This window comes from Xenopus tropicalis, chromosome 8 (genome assembly GCF_000004195.4).
Source record: "Xenopus tropicalis strain Nigerian chromosome 8, UCB_Xtro_10.0, whole genome shotgun sequence".
Lineage (NCBI taxonomy): Eukaryota > Metazoa > Chordata > Amphibia > Anura > Pipidae > Xenopus > Xenopus tropicalis.
The window spans coordinates 25,839,466-25,861,190 of NC_030684.2; the positions used below are offsets into that span (position 1 = coordinate 25,839,466).

At 48.9% G+C, this 21,725-nt stretch overlaps 2 protein-coding genes across 2 annotated transcripts; one reads left to right on the forward strand and one right to left on the reverse strand.

Annotated features, from left to right (window-relative positions):
• The first annotated feature begins 4,569 nt into the window (after window positions 1-4,569).
• On the forward strand, window positions 4,570-12,235 carry cercam (cerebral endothelial cell adhesion molecule). The gene is made up of 12 exons (XM_031891512.1): window positions 4,570-5,143; window positions 6,467-6,577; window positions 6,670-6,787; window positions 7,117-7,251; window positions 7,574-7,778; window positions 8,133-8,252; window positions 8,402-8,478; window positions 9,410-9,516; window positions 9,870-10,002; window positions 10,488-10,615; window positions 11,404-11,607; window positions 11,746-12,235. The coding sequence occupies exons 1-12, from the start codon at window positions 4,668-4,670 to the stop codon at window positions 11,981-11,983; spliced, it is 2,052 nt and encodes a 683-aa protein (XP_031747372.1). The 5' UTR covers window positions 4,570-4,667; the 3' UTR covers window positions 11,984-12,235.
• A 2,067-nt stretch (window positions 12,236-14,302) lies between these two features.
• LOC100487861 (cyclin-O protein B-like) lies at window positions 14,303-16,397 on the reverse strand. Its single transcript, XM_018096362.2, has 2 exons — window positions 15,037-16,397; window positions 14,303-14,488 (listed from the first exon to the last, which is right to left on the reverse strand). The coding sequence occupies exon 1, from the start codon at window positions 16,172-16,174 to the stop codon at window positions 15,191-15,193; it is 984 nt and encodes a 327-aa protein (XP_017951851.1). The 5' UTR covers window positions 16,175-16,397; the 3' UTR covers window positions 14,303-14,488; window positions 15,037-15,190.
• Between the last annotated feature and the right edge of the window lie 5,328 nt (window positions 16,398-21,725).

Consider the following 21,725-nt stretch of genomic DNA (forward strand, 5'->3'; position numbering starts at 1 on the left):
GACTAGACTAGAGTGAGGAAGTTTTACAGGAGGGTTAGACGAGAGAGAGATTTACAGGGGGGCTAGACTAGAGAGAGAGATTTACAGGGGGATTAGAGTAGAGAGAGGAAGATATTTACAGGGGGGCTAGACGAGAGAGAGAGGGAGATTTACAGGGGGCTAGACTAGAATGAGGGTGATTTACATGGGGGCTAGACAAGAGAGAGATAGATTTACATGGGGGCTAGACCAGAGAGAGGGAGATTTACAGGGGAGCTAGACTAGAGAGAGGGAGAGATTTACAGGGGGGCTAGACTAGAGAGAGGGAGAGATTTACAGGGGGGCTAGACTAGAGTGAGGAAGTTTTACAGGAGGGTTAGACGAGAGAGAGATTTACAGGGGGGCTAGACTAGAGAGAGAGATTTACAGGGGGATTAGAGTAGAGAGAGGAAGATATTTACAGGGGGGCTAGACGAGAGAGAGAGGGAGATTTACAGGGGGCTAGACTAGAATGAGGGTGATTTACATGGGGGCTAGACAAGAGAGAGATAGATTTACATGGGGGCTAGACCAGAGAGAGGGAGATTTACAGGGGAGCTAGACTAGAGAGAGGGAGATTTACAGGGGGGCAAGACTAGAGAGAGGGAGAGATTTACAGGGGGACTAGACTAGAGTGAGGAAGTTTTACAGGAGGGTTAGACGAGAGAGAGATTTACAGGGGGGCTAGACTAGAGAGAGAGATTTACAGGGGGATTAGAGTAGAGAGAGGAAGATATTTACAGGGGGGCTAGAAGAGAGAGAGAGGGAGATTTACAGGGGGCTAGACTAGAATGAGGGTGATTTACATGGGGGCTAGACAAGAGAGATATAGATTTACATGGGGGCTAGACCAGAGAGAGGGAGATTTACAGGGGAGCTAGACTAGAGAGAGGGAGATTTACAGGGGGGCTAGACTAGAGAGAGGGAGAGATTTACAGGGGGACTAGACTAGAGTGAGAAAGATTTACAGGAGGGTTAGACGAGAAAGAGATTTACAGGGGGCTAGACTAGAGAGAGAGATTTACAGGGGGACTAGAGTAGAGAGAGGAAGATATTTACAGGGGGGCTAGACGAGAGAGAGAGGGAGATTTACAGGGGGCTAGACTAGAGAGAGGGAGATTTACAGGGGTCTAGACTAGAATGAGGGTGATTCACATGGGGGCTAGACTAGAGAGAGGGAGATTTACAAGGGGGCTAGACTAGAGAGAGGGAGATTTACAGGGGAGCTAGAATAGGGGGGAGAGATTTACAGGGGGCTAGACTAGAAAGAGGGAGGTTTACAGGGGGGCTAGACTAGAGAGAGGGAGAGATTTATATGGGGGCTAGACTAGAAAGAGGGAGAGATTTACAGGGGGACTAGACTAGAGTGAGGAAGATTTACAGGAGGGTTAGACGAGAGAGAGATTTACAGGGGCGCTAGGCTAGAGAAAGAGGGAGATTTACAGGAGGGCTAGACTAGAGAGGGGAAGATTTACAAGGGGGCTAGACTAGAGAGGGGAAGATTTACAGGGGGGCTAGACTAGAGAGAGGGTGATTTACAGGGGGGCTAAACTAGAGAGGAGATTTAAAGGGGGGCTACACTAAAAAAAAGAGGGAGTTTTACAGGTGGGCTAGACTCGGGGGGAGAGATTTACAGGGGGCTAGACTAGAGAGAGGGAGATTTACAGGGGGGCTAGACTAGAGAGAGGGAGATTTACAGGGGGGCTAGACTAGAGAGTGGGAGATTTACAGGGGGAGGCTAGACTACAGAGAGGGAGATTTACAAGGGGAGGCTAGACTAAAGAGAGGGAGATTTACAGGGGGGGCACTAGACAAGAAGGGAGATTTACAGGGGGGGCTAGACTAGAGAGAGGGAGATTTACAGGGGGGGCTAGACTAGACAGAGGGAGATTTACAGGGGGGGCTAGACTAGACAGAGGGAGATTTACAGGGGGGCTAAACTAGAGAGAGGGGGAAATTTACAGGGGGGCTAGACTAGAGAGAGGGAGTTTTACACGGGGGCTAGACTAGAGGGGGAGAGATTTACAGGGGGGCTAAACTAGAGAGAATTACAGGGGGGCTAGACTAGAGAGAGGGAGAAATTTACAGGGGGGCTAAACTAAAGAGAGGGGGTTTTACAGGGGGGCTAGACTAGAGAGAGGGAGAAATTTACAGGGGGGCTCGACTAGAGAGAGGGAGAAATTTACAGAGGGGCTAGACTAGAGAGAGAGGGAGTTTTACAAGGGGGCTAGACTAGAGAGAGAGAGATTTACAGGGGGCTAGACTAGAGAGAGGGAGATTTACAGGGGGGCTAGACTAGAGAGAGGGAGATTTACAGGGGGGGCTAGACTAGAGGGAGGGATATTTATAGAGGGGCTACACGAGAGAGGGGGAAATTTACAGGGGGGCTAGACTAGAGAAAGGGAGTTTTACACGGGGGCTAGACTAGAGGGGGAGAGATTTACAGGGGGGCTAAACTAGAGAGGAGAATTACAGGGGGGCTAGACTAGAGAGAGGGAGAAATTTACAGGGGGGCTAGACTAAAGAGAGGGGGTTTTACAGGGGGGCTAGACTAGAGAGAGGGAGAAATTTACAGGGGGGCTAGACTAGAGAGAGGGAGTTTTACATGGGGGCTAGACTAGAGAGAGGGATAAATTTACAGGGGGGCTCGACTAGAGAGAGGGAGAAATTTACAGAGGGGCTAGACTAGAGAGAGAGGGAGTTTTAAATGGGGGCTAGACTAGAGGGGGTGATATTTACAGGGGGGCTAAACTAGAGAGGAGATTTACAGAGGGGCTAGACTAGAGAGAGGGAGAAATTTACAAGGGGGCTAGACTAGAGAGAGAGAGATTTACAGGGGGCTAGACTAGAGAGAGGGAGATTTACAGGGGGGCTAGACTAGAGAGAGGGAGATTTACAGGGGGGGCTAGACTAGAGGGAGGGAGATTTATAGAGGGGCTACACTAGAGAGGGAGAAATTTACAGGGGGGCTAGACTAGAGAGAGAGATTTACAGGGGGGATAGACTAGAAAGAGGGAAAGATTTACAGGGGGGGGCTAGACTCGAAAGAGGGAGATTTACAGGGGACTAGACTAGAAAGAGGGAGGTTTACAGGGGGGCTAGACTAGAGAGAGGGAGAGATTTACAGGGGGGCTAGACTAGAGTGAGGAAGTTTTACAGGAGGGTTAGACGAGAGAGAGATTTACAGGGGGGCTAGACTAGAGAGAGAGATTTACAGGGGGACTAGAGTAGAGAGAGGAAGATATTTACAGGGGGCTAGATGAGAGAGAGAGGGAGATTTACAGGGGGCTAGACTAGAGAGAGGAAGATTTACAGGGGGTCTAGACTAGAATGAGGGTGATTTACAAGGGGGCTAGACTAGAGAGAGATAGATTTACAAGGGGGCTAGACTAGAGAGAGGGAGATTTACAGGGGAGCTAGAATAGGGGGGAGAGATTTACAGGGGGCTAGACTAGAGAGAGGGAGAGATTTATACGGGGGCTAGACTAGAGAGAGGGAGAGATTTACAGGAGGGTTAGACGAGAGAGAGATTTACAGGGGCGCTAGGCTAGAGAGAGAGGGAGATTTACAGGAGGGCTAGACTAGAGAGAGGGTGATTTACAGGGGGGCTAAACTAGAGAGAGGAAGATTTACAGGGGGGCTAGACTAGAGAGAGGGAGATTTACAGGGGGGCTAGACTAGAGAGAGGAAGATTTACATGGGGGCTAAACTAGAGAGAGGAAGATTTACAGGGGGGCTAGACTAGAGAGAGGAAGATTTACATGGGGGCTAGACTGGGGGGGGGGGAGAGATTTACAGGGGGCTAGACTAGAGAGAGGGAGAGATTTACAGGGGGGCTAGACTAGAGAGAGGGTGATTTACAGGGGGGCTAGACTAGAGAGAGGGAGAGATTTACAGGGGGGCTAGACTAGAGAGAGGGAGAGATTTACAGGGGGGCTAGACTAGAGTGAGGAAGATTTACAGGAGGGTTAGACGAGAGAGAGGGTGATTTACAGGGGGGCTACACTAAAAAAAAAAGAGGGAGTTTTACAGGTGGGCTAGACTTGGGGGGGGGGAGATTTACAGGGGGCTAGACTAGAGAGAGGAAGATTTACAAGGGGGCTAGACTAGAGAGAAGTAGAGAATTACAGGGAGCTGGACTAGAGAGATTTACATAGGGGCTAGACTAGAGAGAGGGAGATTAACAGGGGGGCTAAACTAGAGAGAGAGAGATTTACAGGGGGGCTAGATTAGAGAGAGGGAGGAGATTTACAGGGGGGGCTAGACTAGAGAGAGAGATTAAGGGGGGGCTAGACTAGAGAGAGGGAGAGATTTACAGGGGGGCTAGACTAGAGAGAGGGAGAGATTTACAGGGGGGGCTAGACTAGAGAGAGGGAGAGATTTACAGGGGGGCTAGACGAGAGAGAGAGAGATTTACAGGGGGGGCTAGATTAGAGAGAGAGATTAAGGGGGGGGGGCTAGATTAGAGAGAGGGAGGAGATTTAGGCATTGGGCTACTACACGCCATACTTAGTGGGTCCAGGCATGAATGGGATGTACCCGCTGGCCCTTATGGCTACTGCTGCCCTCAGGCCGCCCGGAGCGACTCCTACACACCCGGCTCCTGCGGTGTTACTCACATTTCTGACTGTAACGGGAGGGCGAAGCCAATGGGAAAAGTGCCGCCCAAAGGCTACACGATTCACATTATATACCCACCTCCCCCCGCCAAGCCACACAGTGGGCTCACCCGGCCCGCCATTAGGTTACGGTGCTGGTTAAGATGCTGTGAGGGGTTTGCTGGGCCCACTGGGGGGTATAGAGTGGGCTACAGGTTGCCAGGTTGGCTGAGTCAGTACCTCCCACGTCTCCCACCCTCACCCCTCCCCCGGGCCGTCCCTCCCAGACTCCCCCCTGCTACCCTGACACGTCCCGCCCGGTACTGCTGGATGGCCCAGGCCGCTGTTCTGCTCCTACTTCCGGGCCTGGTGCTGGCTGCTGGGCAGATCCAATCCCCGGAGCCCGGCCAGCAGGGTCCCCCTTCCCTGGTCATCGCACTGATTGCCCGTAACGCTGCACATGCGCTGCCCTACAGCCTGGGGGCGCTAGAGAGGTTGGACTACCCCAGGGATAGAATCTCACTCTGGTACAGAACTTCCTAATTAGTTGGGGCAGAGTATCAGTACCAGGGAGGGGGGTTTGTGACCTAGCAGGGGTGGAGGGGGTGTCATGGGGCTCATGGGGCTGTATGGGTTTGCGGGTGAGTGCCCATGGGGCTGTATGGGTTTGCGGGTGAGTGCCCATGGGGCTGTATGGGTTTGCGGGTGAGTGCCCATGGGGCCGTATGGGTTTGCGGGTGAGTGCCCATGGGGCCGTATGGGTTTGCGGGTGAGTGCCCATGGGGCCGTATGGGTTTGCGGGTGAGTGCCCATGGGGCCGTATGGGTTTGCGGGTGAGTGCCCATGGGGCCGTATGGGTTTGCGGGTGCCCATGGGGCTGTATGGGTTTGCGGGTGAGTGCCCATGGGGCCGTATGGGTTTGCGGGTGAGTGCCCATGGGGCCGTATGGGTTTGCGGGTGAGTGCCCCTGGGGCTGTATGGGTTTGCGGGTGAGTGCCCATGGGGCAGTATGGGTTTGCGGGTGAGTGCCCATGGGGCCGTATGGGTTTGCGGGTGAGTGCCCCTGGGGCCGTATGGGTTTGCGGGTGAGTGCCCATGGGGCAGTATGGGTTTGCGGGTGAGTGCCCATGGGGCCGTATGGGTTTGCGGGTGAGTGCCCATGGGGCCGTATGGGTTTGCGGGTGAGTGCCCATGGGGCCGTATGGGTTTGCGGGTGAGTGACGCTGGGGCCGTATGGGTTTGCAAGCGAGTGACGCTGGGGCCGTATGGGTTTGCGAGCGAGTGACGCTGGGGCCATATGGGTTTGCGGGTGAGTGCCCATGGGGCCGTATGGGTTTGCGGGCAAGTGCCGCTGGGGCCGTATGGGTTTGCGAGCAAGTGCCGCTGGGGCCGTATGGGTTTGCGGATAATTGTCTCTACGTGTATTTTAGCAGAGGCAGTTCTCAGTATTGTCTATGGCAGGGTATTTTCTGGCGTTTAGTTGCCATAAAAAAGTAGCTGCTACTAGTAGCTCTGTGTGTCTTCACCCTTAAAGTGAAGGCAAACATCTGTCTATATGTACTGTGATACAGGTGCCACCAACTTACCTGTTGCCCCATTGGGATATGGCACAGCCTAATTAGTGAAGGCAAATCCCTGATACGAGGAGCATCCCATATAGATAACTCCCTATAGTCCCAGCCCACTGTTCTACCACCTACAGGGTGGAACTTACAGCAAGGTGCAAAAGAGGGTGATTTTACTCTATTTATTAAAGGCACAAGACACTGAACATTTTAGGTGCATTCCTCTTCTTCCTCAGTGGAATAGGGTAACCCCCCATATAAACTACATTGTATTATGCTGAGCAGGTGTGCCACAGACCACAATGAGGACGCCACCCTTGATGTGCTGCAGGATTGGTTGGAAGCCATACGGCCATTATACCACTCTCTGGAGTGGAAAGCAGAAGTGGCACCCAGGTACCCAATAAATCTCTTTGCCCCTGGGCTAATACACACTGGTACACTGTGAGAAGAGAACCAAACTTTTTTTTTTTTTGAACCTTTGACAGGTGGTACCCTCAGGAGACTGGACCTAAGGACTGGCCTAAAGAGCGCTACGAGTATGTAATGAAGCTGAGGCAAGAGGCACTGAGCTATGCACGGGAGAAGAAGGCTGATTATATCATGGTAGGTATTGGTAGCTGTAGGGAGAACCAGCAGTTGCACTGGGAGTGACTCTGAAACTGGAGGTGATACTCGCTCTGATTGCTGTTCAGTTTGCCAGGATGGCTTAACCCACACCTGGATGTTTGTTTCACAGAAGGGGCCACTGATACACCAGCTTTTATTGTATTCATTGGGCAAGATATTTTCAGTGTTACAGCGTGGACAACACTACTAATCCCTGTAAAACAAAACCATAACAAACAGGTTCCTAGGGCATTACGTCTAGTTGTGGCTTCCCCTTCTGAACCCTAGGAATGGTTTGATCATGTCTCTGATCTGCTCTGTTATAGTACGTTGATGCGGATAACGTCCTGACCAATGTACACACAGTGCGGCTGCTGATGACAGAGAACAAGACCCTTGTGGCCCCCATGTTGGACTCCCAGACCGGCTTCTCTAACTTCTGGTGTGGTATAAACCCTCAGGTGAGGCAACCCCTCAAAGTATTCTCCTGTACCTGTATGATAGAATTCAATTAAAGGTAAACTAACCCTTTGCCTGCACAGAATGAATATACCCCACATACAGAGAGCCCTTTCATTCTTAGCTGCCAAACAGGTGACGCTTTTAAGAGTTTCTGGCTTTGGCCATTAGAGGGAGCCATGCTCCACCAAAGACCATTACTGAAAAGACCCATAGAGGCCAAAGCCTGTGTTTGGCCACCGTAAGCCCCTCCAAGTTATGGAAGACCCCCATGATATCTTTTTTTTATATAACCTGCATTACAGTGCCTGTTTTTACCTGCAGGGGTTCTACCGCCGCACTCCTGATTATTACCCCACTAGGAATCGCCAGCGCACCGGTTGCTTCTCTGTTCCAATGGTCCACTCTACATTCCTCATAGACCTGCAGAAGGAGGAAAGCCATGGACTGGCCTTTTACCCACTGCACCCCAACTACACATGGACCTTTGATGATATCATTGTGTTTGCCTACTCCTGTCTGGCAGCAGGTGAGGGTTGTGACATTCTTATTGTCTATTAATGCAATACTGTACTGTCTAAGGTAAACAATATGGCACCTCCCTCCAGTATGTATAAATACAAATATACAGAGAATTAATGTTCTGGGCACACAATAAGATGTACCCTCATACTGTACTGTCTAAGGGAAACAATATGGCACCTTCCTCCCATATTTATAAATACAAATATACAGAAAAGGAATGCTCTGGGCACACAATAAGCTGTACCCTCAAGTTAACAGCATTAGAAGGGACATTAAATCACTGGTTTAAATTTATCCCTAACTGCTTGCTAGATAGGCAACTCCCAACAACTGAAACACTTGTGTCTATATATTGCAGGTGTTCAGGGTTATGTGTGCAACACCCACCGCTATGGCTACGTCAATGTCCCGGCACTGCCTCATCAAGAGATAAAGGATGATGAACTGAACTTTGTGCACCTTATGATGGAGGCTATGGGTGAGGAACGTGAGGGAAGAATGCTGAATGGAAGGGGGAAGAGTGTGGGACTGCGGTGGCGAAATCTAGAATGGGGGCAGGGAGGGCACTTATATAGCATAGGGCAGCTGTGGCGCTTATGCTGGGTTTATTGTCACTTTCTTTTGTAGTGGACGGGACTCCATTCCGCTCATCTCAGTTTGTGTATCCACAACCCAAGAACCCCGACAAAATGGAATTTGATGAGGTAAAGGCAAAAAGTAGCCCTTATTTTTAGCCACTGATTTAGACTGGGCACCCTTATATACAGTCACATGAAAAAGTTTGGGAACCCCTATTAATATTTGGAGTTTTGTTTATCATTGGCTGAGCTTTCAAAGTAGCAACTTCCTTTAAATATATAACATGCCTTATGGAAACAGTAGTATTTCAGCAGTGACATAAATAACAGAAACAGAAAATATGCAATATGCATCATAACAAAATTAGACAGGTGCATAAATTTGGGCACCCCAACAGAGATATTACATCAATACTTGATGTAATGTGCGTTTCCAAGCATACTTGAGCCTTCTTTTGCAAATGTAACAGCCTCTAGACACCTCCTATAGCCTTTAATAATGGCTGATGGCTGCCGAGCATGGACAGCCTGCTTCAAATCATCCCATAGATTTTTGATGATATTCAAGTCGGGAGACTGTGACGGCCATTCCAGAATATTGTACTTCCCTCTGCATAGATTTCCAACTGTGTTTAGGGCAATTGGCCACCTTAAATACCTTTTGTCATGATTGGACACACCTGCCTATAAAGTTTATTTCTTAACAAGCTAATCCAACAAATTTGGTGTTGCCAGTAATCAGTATTGAGCATTCAAATTAGCAAAGTTTCAAGGGTACCCAAATTTGTGCACAGCCAGTTTTTCACGTTTGAAAAAACGTTTGTAAATACTGCTTCACTAAAAATCTTTGTTCGGAAAACACCCCAGTACTCAGATGTTCCTGGGAAATGAAAGACATACCACCGTTATCTTTTTAAAAGTGGAGTCAAATATTATGCAGGCTGAGAGTGGTTCCCAAACTTTTTCATATGACTGTGTGTGTGTGTGTATATATATATATCTCTCCCTATCACTCTTTTAAGGCCAAGCTGATATGTCTCCATTCTGTCTCTCTCAGATCTTCCTTATTAACCTGCGCCGCCGCCCAGAGCGACGGGAGAGGATGCTGCGCTCTCTGTATGAGCAGGAGATCTCATGCCATGTCATAGATGCCATTGATGGAGGGTAACTGTCATGTAGATGGAAATGATGTGTTGTGGCATTGTTGAACTCAGGGGAGGCAAGACAGGGTGCCATGGAGGCTGCCTTGTTCTATAATATCTGATCTGCCAACTGGTGATGTTTGTATCATTTATTATTAAACAAAATGTTATGTGTGTATTAGTGACGTCTCTGCAACAAGCCAAGCCTCATTCAAGAATGTGGGCGGCGCTTGTTTATATACTTATGTTTTCCTTGCCCCCTCCAATGACTTCAGTATAGGGGCAGATGCAGGAATATCAGTTGTCATGGTGGGCCAGGTTGTATATTTTCTTACTCTTTAATTGCCCTGTAAACTCTTCTTTGATCTGTCCTAGTGCCATGAACAGCAGTGACATAAAGCACCTGGGTGTCAACCTGCTCCCTGGATACTATGACCCGTTCTCGGGCCGAACACTTACCAAGGGGGAAGTTGGCTGCTTCCTTAGCCATTTCCAGATCTGGAAAGAGGTAAAACAATGCCCCTTCAAGGAATTTGAAAACACTGTCCCCTCTTGACTTGGGTTTGTACTTTGTGCTTTATGTGGTTGGGAAGAACGTGTTTCTGAAAGCTGCAGTTGACTTGTATTGTTCAGGCAAGGACAGACATTGGCTGCTAAGTCACGCCCATAACAAAAGATCCGCTTATTTGGCAACCTCGCTAGTGATGTGTGTGCCAGTCTGAAACCTGGGGGACCCTTGGGTTAGGGCCGCAACCTTACTATGCCCGGCTTTGGCAGCCTCTATTTATAGACACACCCCTGCCAGCCCTGCCACCTTTGTGACATCAAAAATGGGCAGATTGAGCGTGAGTCTATAAAAACAGGTGCCTTGTTGGGTTGGGAGAGGGCGGTTTAGGGTTGGTGCAGGTTGACAAAAAACAAGCGCCCCCTCTTACAGACTGGTCATTTAAAGTATTGCTGTTTATTTTAACGTGATTGGTTTTTCACCCCTAGATCACAGAGCGGCAGCTGGATACAGCAGTCGTTTTTGAGGATGATGTGCGTTTCCAACCATTCTTCAAGCGGAAGATGATTCGCCTTATGGGGGATATTCGCAGTGCAGAGCTGGACTGGGATTTGATGTAAGGGTGTAGTGATCACAATGCAAGAGCTTATGGGTACTGGCACATGGTAAATCTGTGCTACTGTGGGCAACAAAACACACAAAAAAAATGCCTTCACTTACCTTCAGATGCGCAAGAAAGAAAAACAGATAAGCTCTGTAGAATACAATGGGTTTAGTTCTTATTCAGAAAAATAAACAGGGATCAAATGCCATTCATGGCTCACTGTGGGACTACAGAATGGAAACCTCTCTCGTACAGAATATTTGTTGCCAAGAAATGTATGGTTAATAGTTAGTTTTGGGCATTGCACCTATGACTTCACTTATGTGAGCCAGTAGATACATCATCTTGGAAAATGTAGCCAATGTAGTCCAGTAGGACATCACAAACCATGGAAAACATGACCATCTGATCAGCAGTTATATGGGCCAGTAGACTCATAAAACCCTGAAGATGGTGGCCAAAATACAAATTAGGCACCAATCTTGGAAAGTGGTGATGGTGGCACCAGTGGTCAAGTGGTGCAAGGTTACATGGACAGATTATTTTATGTTGGATATACTGATCACGGGCACTTTCACTAACAATAGAAGTCAGCGGTGGAAAGCCCTTAGCATTGCTTCTTTGCGCAAAGTTGCCTGCAGGAGGAAACTGAATACCAGAGCAATGCAAAGGGCTTTCCATCGGTGACTCCTATTGTTGCCAGTGGAAAACCATTTCACAGAGGTTAGTCCTGATTGACTGAACCACTGTGTGGGTTCTTAGCCTTATAAATCACTGTGACAGGTTTCTCCTTTCTTTAGTTACATAGGGAGGAAGCAAGTGACCTTGGACCCAGAACAGCCAGTGGAAAACGTGCCGCACTTAGTGGTTGCCGATTACTCCTATTGGACCTTGTGCTACATCATCTCCTTGCAGGGTGCCCAGAAGCTGCTGAACGCAGAACCGCTCTCCAAAATGCTCCCAGTGGATGAGTTTCTGCCAATCATGTCTGACACACATCCCAAGTAGGTATCCTCTGAAGAGCTCAGGTTGCCATGTTTAGCCCAGTTCATTACCCTTACATTATAAAGAGCTATTTGTGTGTGTGTATCTATATTATCCTGACCTGTTTACCCCACCCCTTCTCTGTTCTGTACCCTCAGTAAGGAGTACAAGCAACACTTTGTGAACAGAAACCTGCGTGTGTTTTCTGTTCATCCCCTTCTCGTTTACCCAACTCATTACACTGGGGAGACCAGCTGGCAGAGTGATACGGAAACCTCCACCCTTTGGGACAACGATAATGTAAGAACAGACTGGAGCGGGTCGCAGAAGACCCTGAAGGACACAAGGGGAGATTCGCACCCAGTGCTACACCCTGCATCGCATGATGAGCTGTGACAATGAGAAGTTAGGGTTAATAATCACAGAGACATGTGACCTCGTATTGCAATGCAAAAAATTTTTATTAGGACTCTGGTTGGCAGAGAGACTGCTTTGCTTTGGCTGTCATTTTAAGCAGTAAGTTGCCTAAGTGGCACAGCAGGGAAGCAATGTGTTGCCATAGTTGTTGACACAAAAATTGGTGCTACAAAAAATGTGTAATGTATTTTCTGCACTTTGAATTTATAGAGTAAATGTTTTTCTAACTGAGCCATGATTGCAATTGTTTTCAGGCTCTATCAAACTTCGAATCACTCATTGGATAAGTAGCTTGAATGTGGCCAATTTCACTTTCTTTCAGTTGAGGCTCCTTAGCTCCAAAGATGCTTTCTGTGCACCTAGGTCTTTAGCTCTGAGCCAGCCTCCTGGGCACCTGGGTCTTTAGCTCTGAGCCAGCCTCCTGGGTACCTGGGCCTTTAGCTCTGAGCCAGCCTCCTGGGCACCTGGGTCTTTAGCTCTGAACCATCCTCCTGGGCACATGGGCCTTTAGCTCTGAGCCAGCCTCCTGGGTACCTGGGCCTTTAGCTCTGAGCCAGCCTCCTGGGCACCTGGGCCTTTAGCTCTGAGCCAGCCTCCTGGGTACCTGGGCCTTTAGCTCTGAGCCAGCCTCCTGGGTACCTGGGCCTTTAGCTCTGAGCCAGCCTCCTGGGCACCTGGGCCTTTAGCTCTGAGCCAGCCTCCTGGGTACCTGGGTCTTTAGCTCTGAGCCAGCCTCCTGGGTACCTGGGTCTTTAGCTCTGAGCCAGCCTCCTGGGTACCTGGGTCTTTAGCTCTGAGCCAGCCTCCTGGGAACATGGGTCTTTAGCTCTGAGCCAGCCTCCTGGGTACCTGGGTCTTTAGCTCTGAGCCAGCCTCCTGGGTACCTGGGTCTTTAGCTCTGAGCCAGCCTCCTGGGCACATGGGTCTTTAGCTCTGAGCCAGCCTCCTGGGTACCTGGGTCTTTAGCTCTGAGCCGGCCTCCTGGGTAGCTCATGCAAGTTTAGTGTCATTCTCTCCGTTTTCCTCTAAATGCTGCTCATTAGAAATTTTCCCAAAATAAAGATGGCCGCCACGTAGAAATAGTTTTGGGCTTGGGACATTGAGCACCAATGTTCCCTGTAATTTCTTTTTGGCAGTGCAGGAGAATTATCAGAAATCAGATCCTTTTGGTTATAGTTACCACCTGTCTCTAAGCAAATGTTTTAGGGCTCTGTTCCCTGCACCTTGGGCAATATGATCTGTGCTGTGTGTGTATATTAAAACTGTGCTGTAGCCATAGCTCCTAAAGGGACCTTTATACCTCTGGACCCCCGACCAGCCTTGTCCCTATTGTTACTCCCCTGAGGAGCCTAATAAAGCCATATTTAAAGTAGTACAGGGCTGCTGAACCTGGGAGGTTAAACACATTTGAATGCACAGGAACACACTTAATAAGCAAAGTTAAGTTTGGTTCTAGTTCCCCTTTAGGAAGATGCTCAGTGATTTGGGGGCATTATTTTTGTGTAGGTTTCCATTGCTTTGTTACCCCATTCCAGCAATTCTTTCCCTCTCCATGTGTGTTGTACTTCAAAATGACAAAAGAAAAGAACTCTACCACCCAGTCCCCTGAACCCCAGAATAATGACACACACAAATGCTTTGTAGTCAGTCTGTGAAATCACAGGTTTATTAATAAGATGGAATGCTGGGTCTGTAATTGGGTTCCCTCCCATCTGCGGCTCCCAAATAAACTCCTGATGGAGGCGCTGCCCAAAGGCAGAGCTTAGGATAGGAGAGGGGCTGCTATGACCCTTCCCTGAGAGCCGCAGATGGGAAGTGACCCTGACCCTTGTTGGGCTTTTTGGTCCTGAGGAAGGCAAAACCCTTTTTGAGAAGCTTGGGCCAATCTGCTTCACTACAGGGAAAAATTCCTTCCTGACTCCTTAACGGCAATCGGATTTACTCCCAGGATCAATGCGCCTGATCTTGCACAGCATAGGGCTAGGAACCCAGCAAGAATGTGGCTGCATGCACATGAACTTTCCAGCCGCTTGGTGCCCTCTGCATACCTCTCCAATCCATTTGCCTCCCCGGCGGCCTGCAGACCCCCGCACCTGCAGCCCGACAGATGGAAGGGAGAGAAATACAGAGGCCCCCTAGTGGCTGTAAGGCCCATGTACGTATGCCGTCTGATGTTAAATAAACCTGCTCTGGGGAAAAATGTCAGTCAGGTTATAAGTCTGTTTGTCTGTCTGTCTGTAGTCCTGTGTCAGTATGTGAATGTATGTCTGTGTGCGCATCTGTCAGGCCATATGATTGTAATGTGTGTAGTGCTGTGAGTATGTGAGTGTGCGTGTATGGGAAATGTCTGTAGCACCCTGTCACATCACCCTGCCAGCTGGATACTATTCTGGGTGCTCTGTAGATGGTACAATAGGAAGATGTTGTTCCATTGGGTGCTGTTCTTCCTCTGCTGATCTTGCTGGCTGATCATCCTAGAAACATCTGTAACAAACAGAGAAAATGGGATTATTGGGATTATGCTCCAAAAACTCTGGGTGCATCTCTGATACCTGCACCTGCCTCTCCAGCCTGCCCTGGTCTCTGCCTTTAGACAAGGCTGAATTTATAAACTAGGCTTACAGTGAGGGGGTAACAAGGGTTTCAGGGGTATTTTTAGCCTTTTCCCACAATGCTTTGTTAGGTCAGTACTTGTAAGTGCTTTGCTTTTCCCAGAGGCTCTTAGAATTAGATTGGGTGCAGGAAAGGGGCAGAAGATCAGGCAGTTGGATTAATACTAAATTAACTAACTCATCTCCCTTGCCATTGAAGAATATATAGATCCCTCACTGCAGACCCCCAAAATAAAACTGTTATCTATGTATAAAAGTGCATGTATGGAAATCCATGAATATTTCCCAGGACAGAAATCTATGCATCCTTGTAAGTGTGCAAGCACTGTATGTGAATGTGTGCGTGTAGGTCAGTATAATATATACCTGCCACTATTGTTAGAGTATTTATAGGTGAATATGGCACCACAATACTCCTACCTGCTACCGAAGCACGACCTGATGTCAAAGCTGCCTCCAAGCACCACGAGCTGCCGCCTTTCTTGATGTTACTGCCGCTGATTTCCTGCTTTCTGATGACTTTTGGGAAGAGCTTGCTCCTGCCTCCTTTTTAGGTGTTATTTTTGGTGTTTCTCTAGGCCGCCTGCTCATCTCCATGATTGGTCAGATTCCTGGTGGGTGGTGGAACCAAGTCTGGAAAGGTTTCTGGAAACACACCTGGCATAATCTTGTGAAAGAAGATCTTGTTGACTGATACCAGGTGGGTGATGTTACCCATGCACTCCTGCCATAGGGGGCCTAAACAGTCTCTGGGGTGCACTCTGTTCCAGGGGTCATATTGGAAGATTTGGTCTGCAGCTGTAAGGCAGCACTGAGCCAATAGAGATGGTGGGTAGGCAGGGAAGCCATACTTTGTCATGCTCAGTGCTGCGATGCCTCTAGCAGCTGTAAGGGCATTGGCTGCTCTGTTGATTTTGGCAGCCGGACATTCCTTGTTGGACACTCTTCGAAGGGAAAAGTGTTCCAGGAAATATTCGATGGTAGGAGCCCCCAGACGGAAACACAGCCTCCTTAATACCAACCGCTCTAAATAGGACATTAATGGAGCTGTGAATCCATCTTCACAGAACAGCGCTAGAAACTGGTTGATTTTAGGAAGGCTTTTTTCCATTACTTTGCAGGCCAAGTACAGGCAAGTGCCACCCATGACCTTCAGATTGGCAGCTTTTAGGGGAGTGCAGGCCAGAAACCTTTCCAGATAGTTGACAGCCAGGCACAGGGTCTCAAAGTCCAGTTTAAATGCCCTGTGTGCAATAATCATGGTGATGACGACGTCCTTCCAACATTTTGCATTGATGTCACTTTGATTTGCTAAAAAGTTGTGAGGTATGAAATCCTCTTCCAGGCTTTTCTTGAACATGTAGCAGGTCTCTCCATAGTCCATGAAGGTCTGCAGCGTATCCGCCATGTTCCCAAAGGTGTTCCATGGATCCTGTACAGGTGGCGCAGGGCTGCACTCATACTTGGGCTTCTTCCAGTAGCACCAGGGGTTATGATGGCTTCCCTCCTGGATGTCAGGGATAGCCTCTCTCTTTCTCTTGTTAAAAAAATTTGCCATATTGCTCGCTCTCTCTCTAAATTGCTGCTCTCTCTTCAACCGCCTCTCAGCAACTGTCACTAACTGTCTCTCTCACTTGAGAGCTGCTGCAGCACTCCCCAGCATGTGATCTACACTGATTGGCTAGAGAGGAGTCTCATTGACAGAGCTTGATGATAAACCCATAAGTTTTCTATCACTCAACTCAACTACTGTCTAGTGGCCTCATTTTATGCCCTAAGTCTTAATTTAGGCTTTGGATATCTGAGTGTCAGATGAGAATCAGGGTAGATGAACACAAGTTTATGTGTTTGAATATGAAATATTTGCAATGTATAACTTTAATCGAACCATGAGAAGGGAACCTTGGCTGATAGCAGACTACTGAAACAGTTGGAAAGTATAAATCTGTTGCTCTGATTCTGGAACCAGACAGACCCTGACCCTGAACAGAACACAGAGAGGGACAGTTACATTAATATGGGGAAAGAGGGGGACATCAGAAGAGAAGGCAGCTCTTCAAACTGGGCCCAGGCATTTACTTGGGTAAAGAAAAGGCATCTGATGATTGTATTGTGCAGTAGTGATTTTGCATGTCGGCCCGGGATCCATTGGTTCGGGCAGGTTGGGACCAACATTTGTATTTTTGTAGTAGGTCGCCCATTAGTGTGGCTGCCCCGCCCCCTGCATGATGTCAGTGATGGGGTGGGACCGGCACAGGTCTGTTAATAGACGTGGATTCTTAGTTCCTGTTGGGGTGCGGGGCAACTATTTGTCAACCAGCACATCACTATTGTGCAGATATACAGGGCTGCCATCAGAAATCACGGGGCCCCTCACAACAACATTTTTTTGACAGGCACCTGCTTCTGTTTAGCCTGAACAGTTCAGGTAGGGTCCATTTACTTTTGTAGGGGTGTGAACTGCAAGAGAAATAGATTGATTAAACTTTGAACAGGTTTTAATGTATTTCTAAAGGGAAAGGGATATATCCAGTAGGGCTAGATGTCATGTTAGGGCTATGAGTTCTGCGTGTGGGTGCACTGTTCGGGCACAGCGCCCCCCGCCCAACTTCCTCCGGCTTCCCCCGGCTATGCCCCCTGACTCCCCGCTGCATCCTCACTTTTATAAGGTTGCGCCACATGCGTACTGACGTCACACATACGCACGGGACACGACCAATAGGATTACCCGCTGACCACCAATGACAGGGCCCGGAATTGATTAAAGGGCGCCTGAGCTACTAAGAAATCTGTAGCACGCCCGTGGTCACAGCCAACGTTGTAGTTATTTAATGGCAATCCATAATATATAATTACCCCAAAAAGTACTGCTTGGTTGTAGGGAGTGATGCAGAGCAGGTAACATAGAGCAGGTTTAAGGATGGGGGGCAATAGCACTGGGCCCCCTGGTGGGACATGGCAGCATCCTTTGGCACCCATTTAGCTGCTTATGAGTGCAGGGCTCCCTTGTACCTCTCAGTGCTGCCCTTTGTGCTTTGAGACAATTTTTGAAATAAAAAATAAAATTGAATTTTGGAGAACTGCATGGTTTTCCTTGCAGCTACAGCGATTCCACAGTTTTGTTGCTTTCATCAGTACAGCTCTAGGATTAAACAATTCATCTGCAAATTATGAAGGTAGATTGGCCCTTGTAAGCTTATGGTAACGCACTTGGGGGGGGGTTAGCAAGTCCCTAATAAACCAATAGCAGTAAATGGAAATCTACCGAAAACACAGATTTTCCACTTTTTTTATTATATGAAATTTACTATATACACTTACAAATATATGAAAAAATAGTAAATTACAATTAGACCTTAGCAATGTGCTGTAAATTACAAGGTTTGGCTGTGATTCGACTTCTAACCTACATTTTTGCCCTTGTTGGTTGACAGACCACCCTCCTTTGTATTTCGGCAAAGAGTCTCTCAGTATGGCCATCTAATACTGAGTGCTTTAACACCGAGAGAAAACCTCATACCTCCCAACATCTGGCTACTTCAAGACATACCCTAAACCATATCTCCAAAACCATAATCACTTGTTTGGAAGCCCTGCCCCTATTTGAGACCATTCCACCCATATCTGGACAATTGGGAGGTATGAAACTTTTTTTTTTCTTTTTTGTGGACAGAAATTAACTTTGAGAAAACTCTGGAGAATGAAGTTAATTCCTTCTATTCCCTACCAGTTAAGCCAAACTCTGCCTAGAGTAAAGACTCTGAAGACTCCCATACAGTTACAAGCAACTGACTTTGGCTCTTTACCATCTCAGGAGGAAATCAGTCCTTTTAAAGGACAAGGATAGTGTAAATCACAGAGCATTACCTATATGTCAGGCAGCCCTCAGTGACTACAGTTTCTAAAACCCAGGTCAGTGCGCCTCTTTGCTGAATATCAGCATGGGATTGGGCCGGTGAAGTATTCAAGGAAGAGGAACACTCGCCGAGGGTTAGTTACATGGGGTTGTATAGCATATAGGCTCCCCCCCGTGATTTACACTTGTGTCCTTTATAGTCTTACAATGAAGACACGCAGGCCATCTCATCTCTTAATTCCTCTTCTTCTCGGCAGTGTATAGAGTCTTCATCACTGTACAAAAGTCCATTCCATGCCGTTTCATCTTGGTAGGAGTGTCCATTATTTCCAGTCCAACTGCCTTTCCTGCTCTGGCTTAGAAAGTCACTGGCGGCACTCTCCATCTCATCAATGGTCATCTGACAGGCATCTGCGATCTCACGTTTGGCGAAAGCGACAAACTTGGGGTCCCGTGCATAAAGCCCGAGGCCTTCTGATATCAAAACCTGCGTTGAATGCAGTTTTGGTTATTGTGGCTGCCTTTTAGATTATAAGGGAATGGATTTATCAAATGGAAGAAGGTTGGCTTGTTCCTACTCACCGCCTCCACTAGACTGTCAGCGCTGCCTCTCTTCTCGGCAAGCCTCTGGCCCGGCACATGCAGCTGGGTGTAGTGGCAATAGGGTGCTTTGCTATCCTCTTCCTGATAAACAGCGAGTGCATGGAATAGTAGGCAGGGCCCTGTCTTCCTCCACCAGTATAAGGGGTGCATAAAGAAGGCGCCCATGCTTTGGTGGGTTGGCCCATGAGTGAGTGCCATTGGTGGAGTAACTATTTACTGTATGTATCCCTCTGTTCTCCATCAGGAGCCCCGTACGTATCCCTCTGTTCTCCATCAGGAGCCCCGTACGTATCCTTCTGTTCTCCATCAGGAGCCCCGTACCTATCCCTCTGTTCTCCATCAGGAGCTCCGTACCTATCCTTCTGTTCTCCATCAGGAGCCCCGTACCTATCCCTCTGTTCTCCATCAGGAGCTCCGTACCTATCCTTCTGTTCTCCATCAGGAGCCCCGTACCTATCCCTCTGTTCTCCATCAGGAGCCCCGTACCTATCCTTCTGTTCTCCATCAGGAGCCCCGTACCTATACCTCTGTTCTCCATCAGGAGCCCCATACCTATCCTTCTGTTCTCCATCAGGAGCCCCGTACCTATCCCTCTGTTCTCCATCAGGAGCCCCGTACCTATCCCTCTGTTCTCCATCAGGAGCCCCGTACCTATCCTTCTGTTCTCCATCAGGAGCCCCGTACCTATACCTCTGTTCTCCATCAAGAGCTCCGTACCTATCCTTCTGTTCTCCATCAGGAGCCCCGTACCTATCCCTCTGTTCTCCATCAGGAGCCCCGTACCTATCCTTCTGTTCTCCATCAGGAGCCCCGTACCTATCCCTCTGTTCTCCATCAGGAGCCCCATACCTATCCCTCTGTTTTCCATCAGGAGCCCCGTACGTATCCCTCTGTTCTCCATCAGGAGCCCCGTACCTATACCTCTGTTCTCCATCAGGAGCCCCATACCTATCCTTCTGTTCTCCATCAGGAGCCCCGTACCTATACCTCTGTTCTCCATCAGGAGCCCCATACCTATCCCTCTGTTTTCCATCAGGAGCCCCGTACGTATCCCTCTGTTCTCCATCAGGAGCCCCGTACCTATACCTCTGTTCTCCATCAGGAGCCCCATACCTATCCTTCTGTTCTCCATCAGGAGCCCCGTACCTATACCTCTGTTCTCCATCAGGAGCCCCATACCTATCCCTCTGTTTTCCATCAGGAGCCCCGTACGTATCCCTCTGTTCTCCATCAGGAGCCCCGTACCTATACCTCTGTTCTCCATCAGGAGCCCCATACCTATCCTTCTGTTCTCCATCAGGAGCCCCGTACCTATACCTCTGTTCTCCATCAAGAGCTCCGTACCTATCCCTCTGTTCTCCATCAGGAGCCCCGTACCTATCCCTCTGTTCTCCATCAGGAGCCCCGTACCTATCCTTCTGTTCTCCATCAGGAGCCCCGTACCTATCCCTCTGTTCTCCATCAGGAGCCCCGTACCTATACCTCTGTTCTCCATCAGGAGCCCCGTACCTATCCTTCTGTTCTCCATCAGGAGCCCCGTACCTATACCTCTGTTCTCCATCAGGAGCCCCATACCTATCCTTCTGTTCTCCATCAGGAGCCCCGTACCTATCCCTCTGTTCTCCATCAGGAGCCCCGTACCTATACTGTCAGCGCTGCCTCTCTTCTCGGCAAGCCTCTGGCCCGGCACATGCAGCTGGGTGTAGTGGCAATAGGGTGCTTTGCTATCCTCTTCCTGATAAACAGCGAGTGCATGGAATAGTAGGCAGGGCCCTGTCTTCCTCCACCAGTATAAGGGGTGCATAAAGAAGGCGCCCATGCTTTGGTGGGTTGGCCCATGAGTGAGTGCCATTGGTGGAGTAACTATTTACTGTATGTATCCCTCTGTTCTCCATCAGGAGCCCCGTACGTATCCCTCTGTTCTCCATCAGGAGCCCCGTACGTATCCTTCTGTTCTCCATCAGGAGCTCCGTACCTATCCCTCTGTTCTCCATCAGGAGCTCCGTACCTATCCTTCTGTTCTCCATCAGGAGCCCCGTACCTATCCCTCTGTTCTCCATCAGGAGCTCCGTACCTATCCTTCTGTTCTCCATCAGGAGCCCCATACCTATCCCTCTGTTTTCCATCAGGAGCCCCGTACGTATCCCTCTGTTCTCCATCAGGAGCCCCGTACCTATACCTCTGTTCTCCATCAGGAGCCCCATACCTATCCTTCTGTTCTCCATCAGGAGCCCCGTACCTATACCTCTGTTCTCCATCAGGAGCCCCATACCTATCCCTCTGTTTTCCATCAGGAGCCCCGTACGTATCCCTCTGTTCTCCATCAGGAGCCCCGTACCTATACCTCTGTTCTCCATCAGGAGCCCCATACCTATCCTTCTGTTCTCCATCAGGAGCCCCGTACCTATACCTCTGTTCTCCATCAAGAGCTCCGTACCTATCCCTCTGTTCTCCATCAGGAGCCCCGTACCTATCCCTCTGTTCTCCATCAGGAGCCCCGTACCTATCCTTCTGTTCTCCATCAGGAGCCCCGTACCTATACCTCTGTTCTCCATCAGGAGCCCCGTACCTATCCTTCTGTTCTCCATCAGGAGCCCCGTACCTATCCCTCTGTTCTCCATCAGGAGCCCCGTACCTATACCTCTGTTCT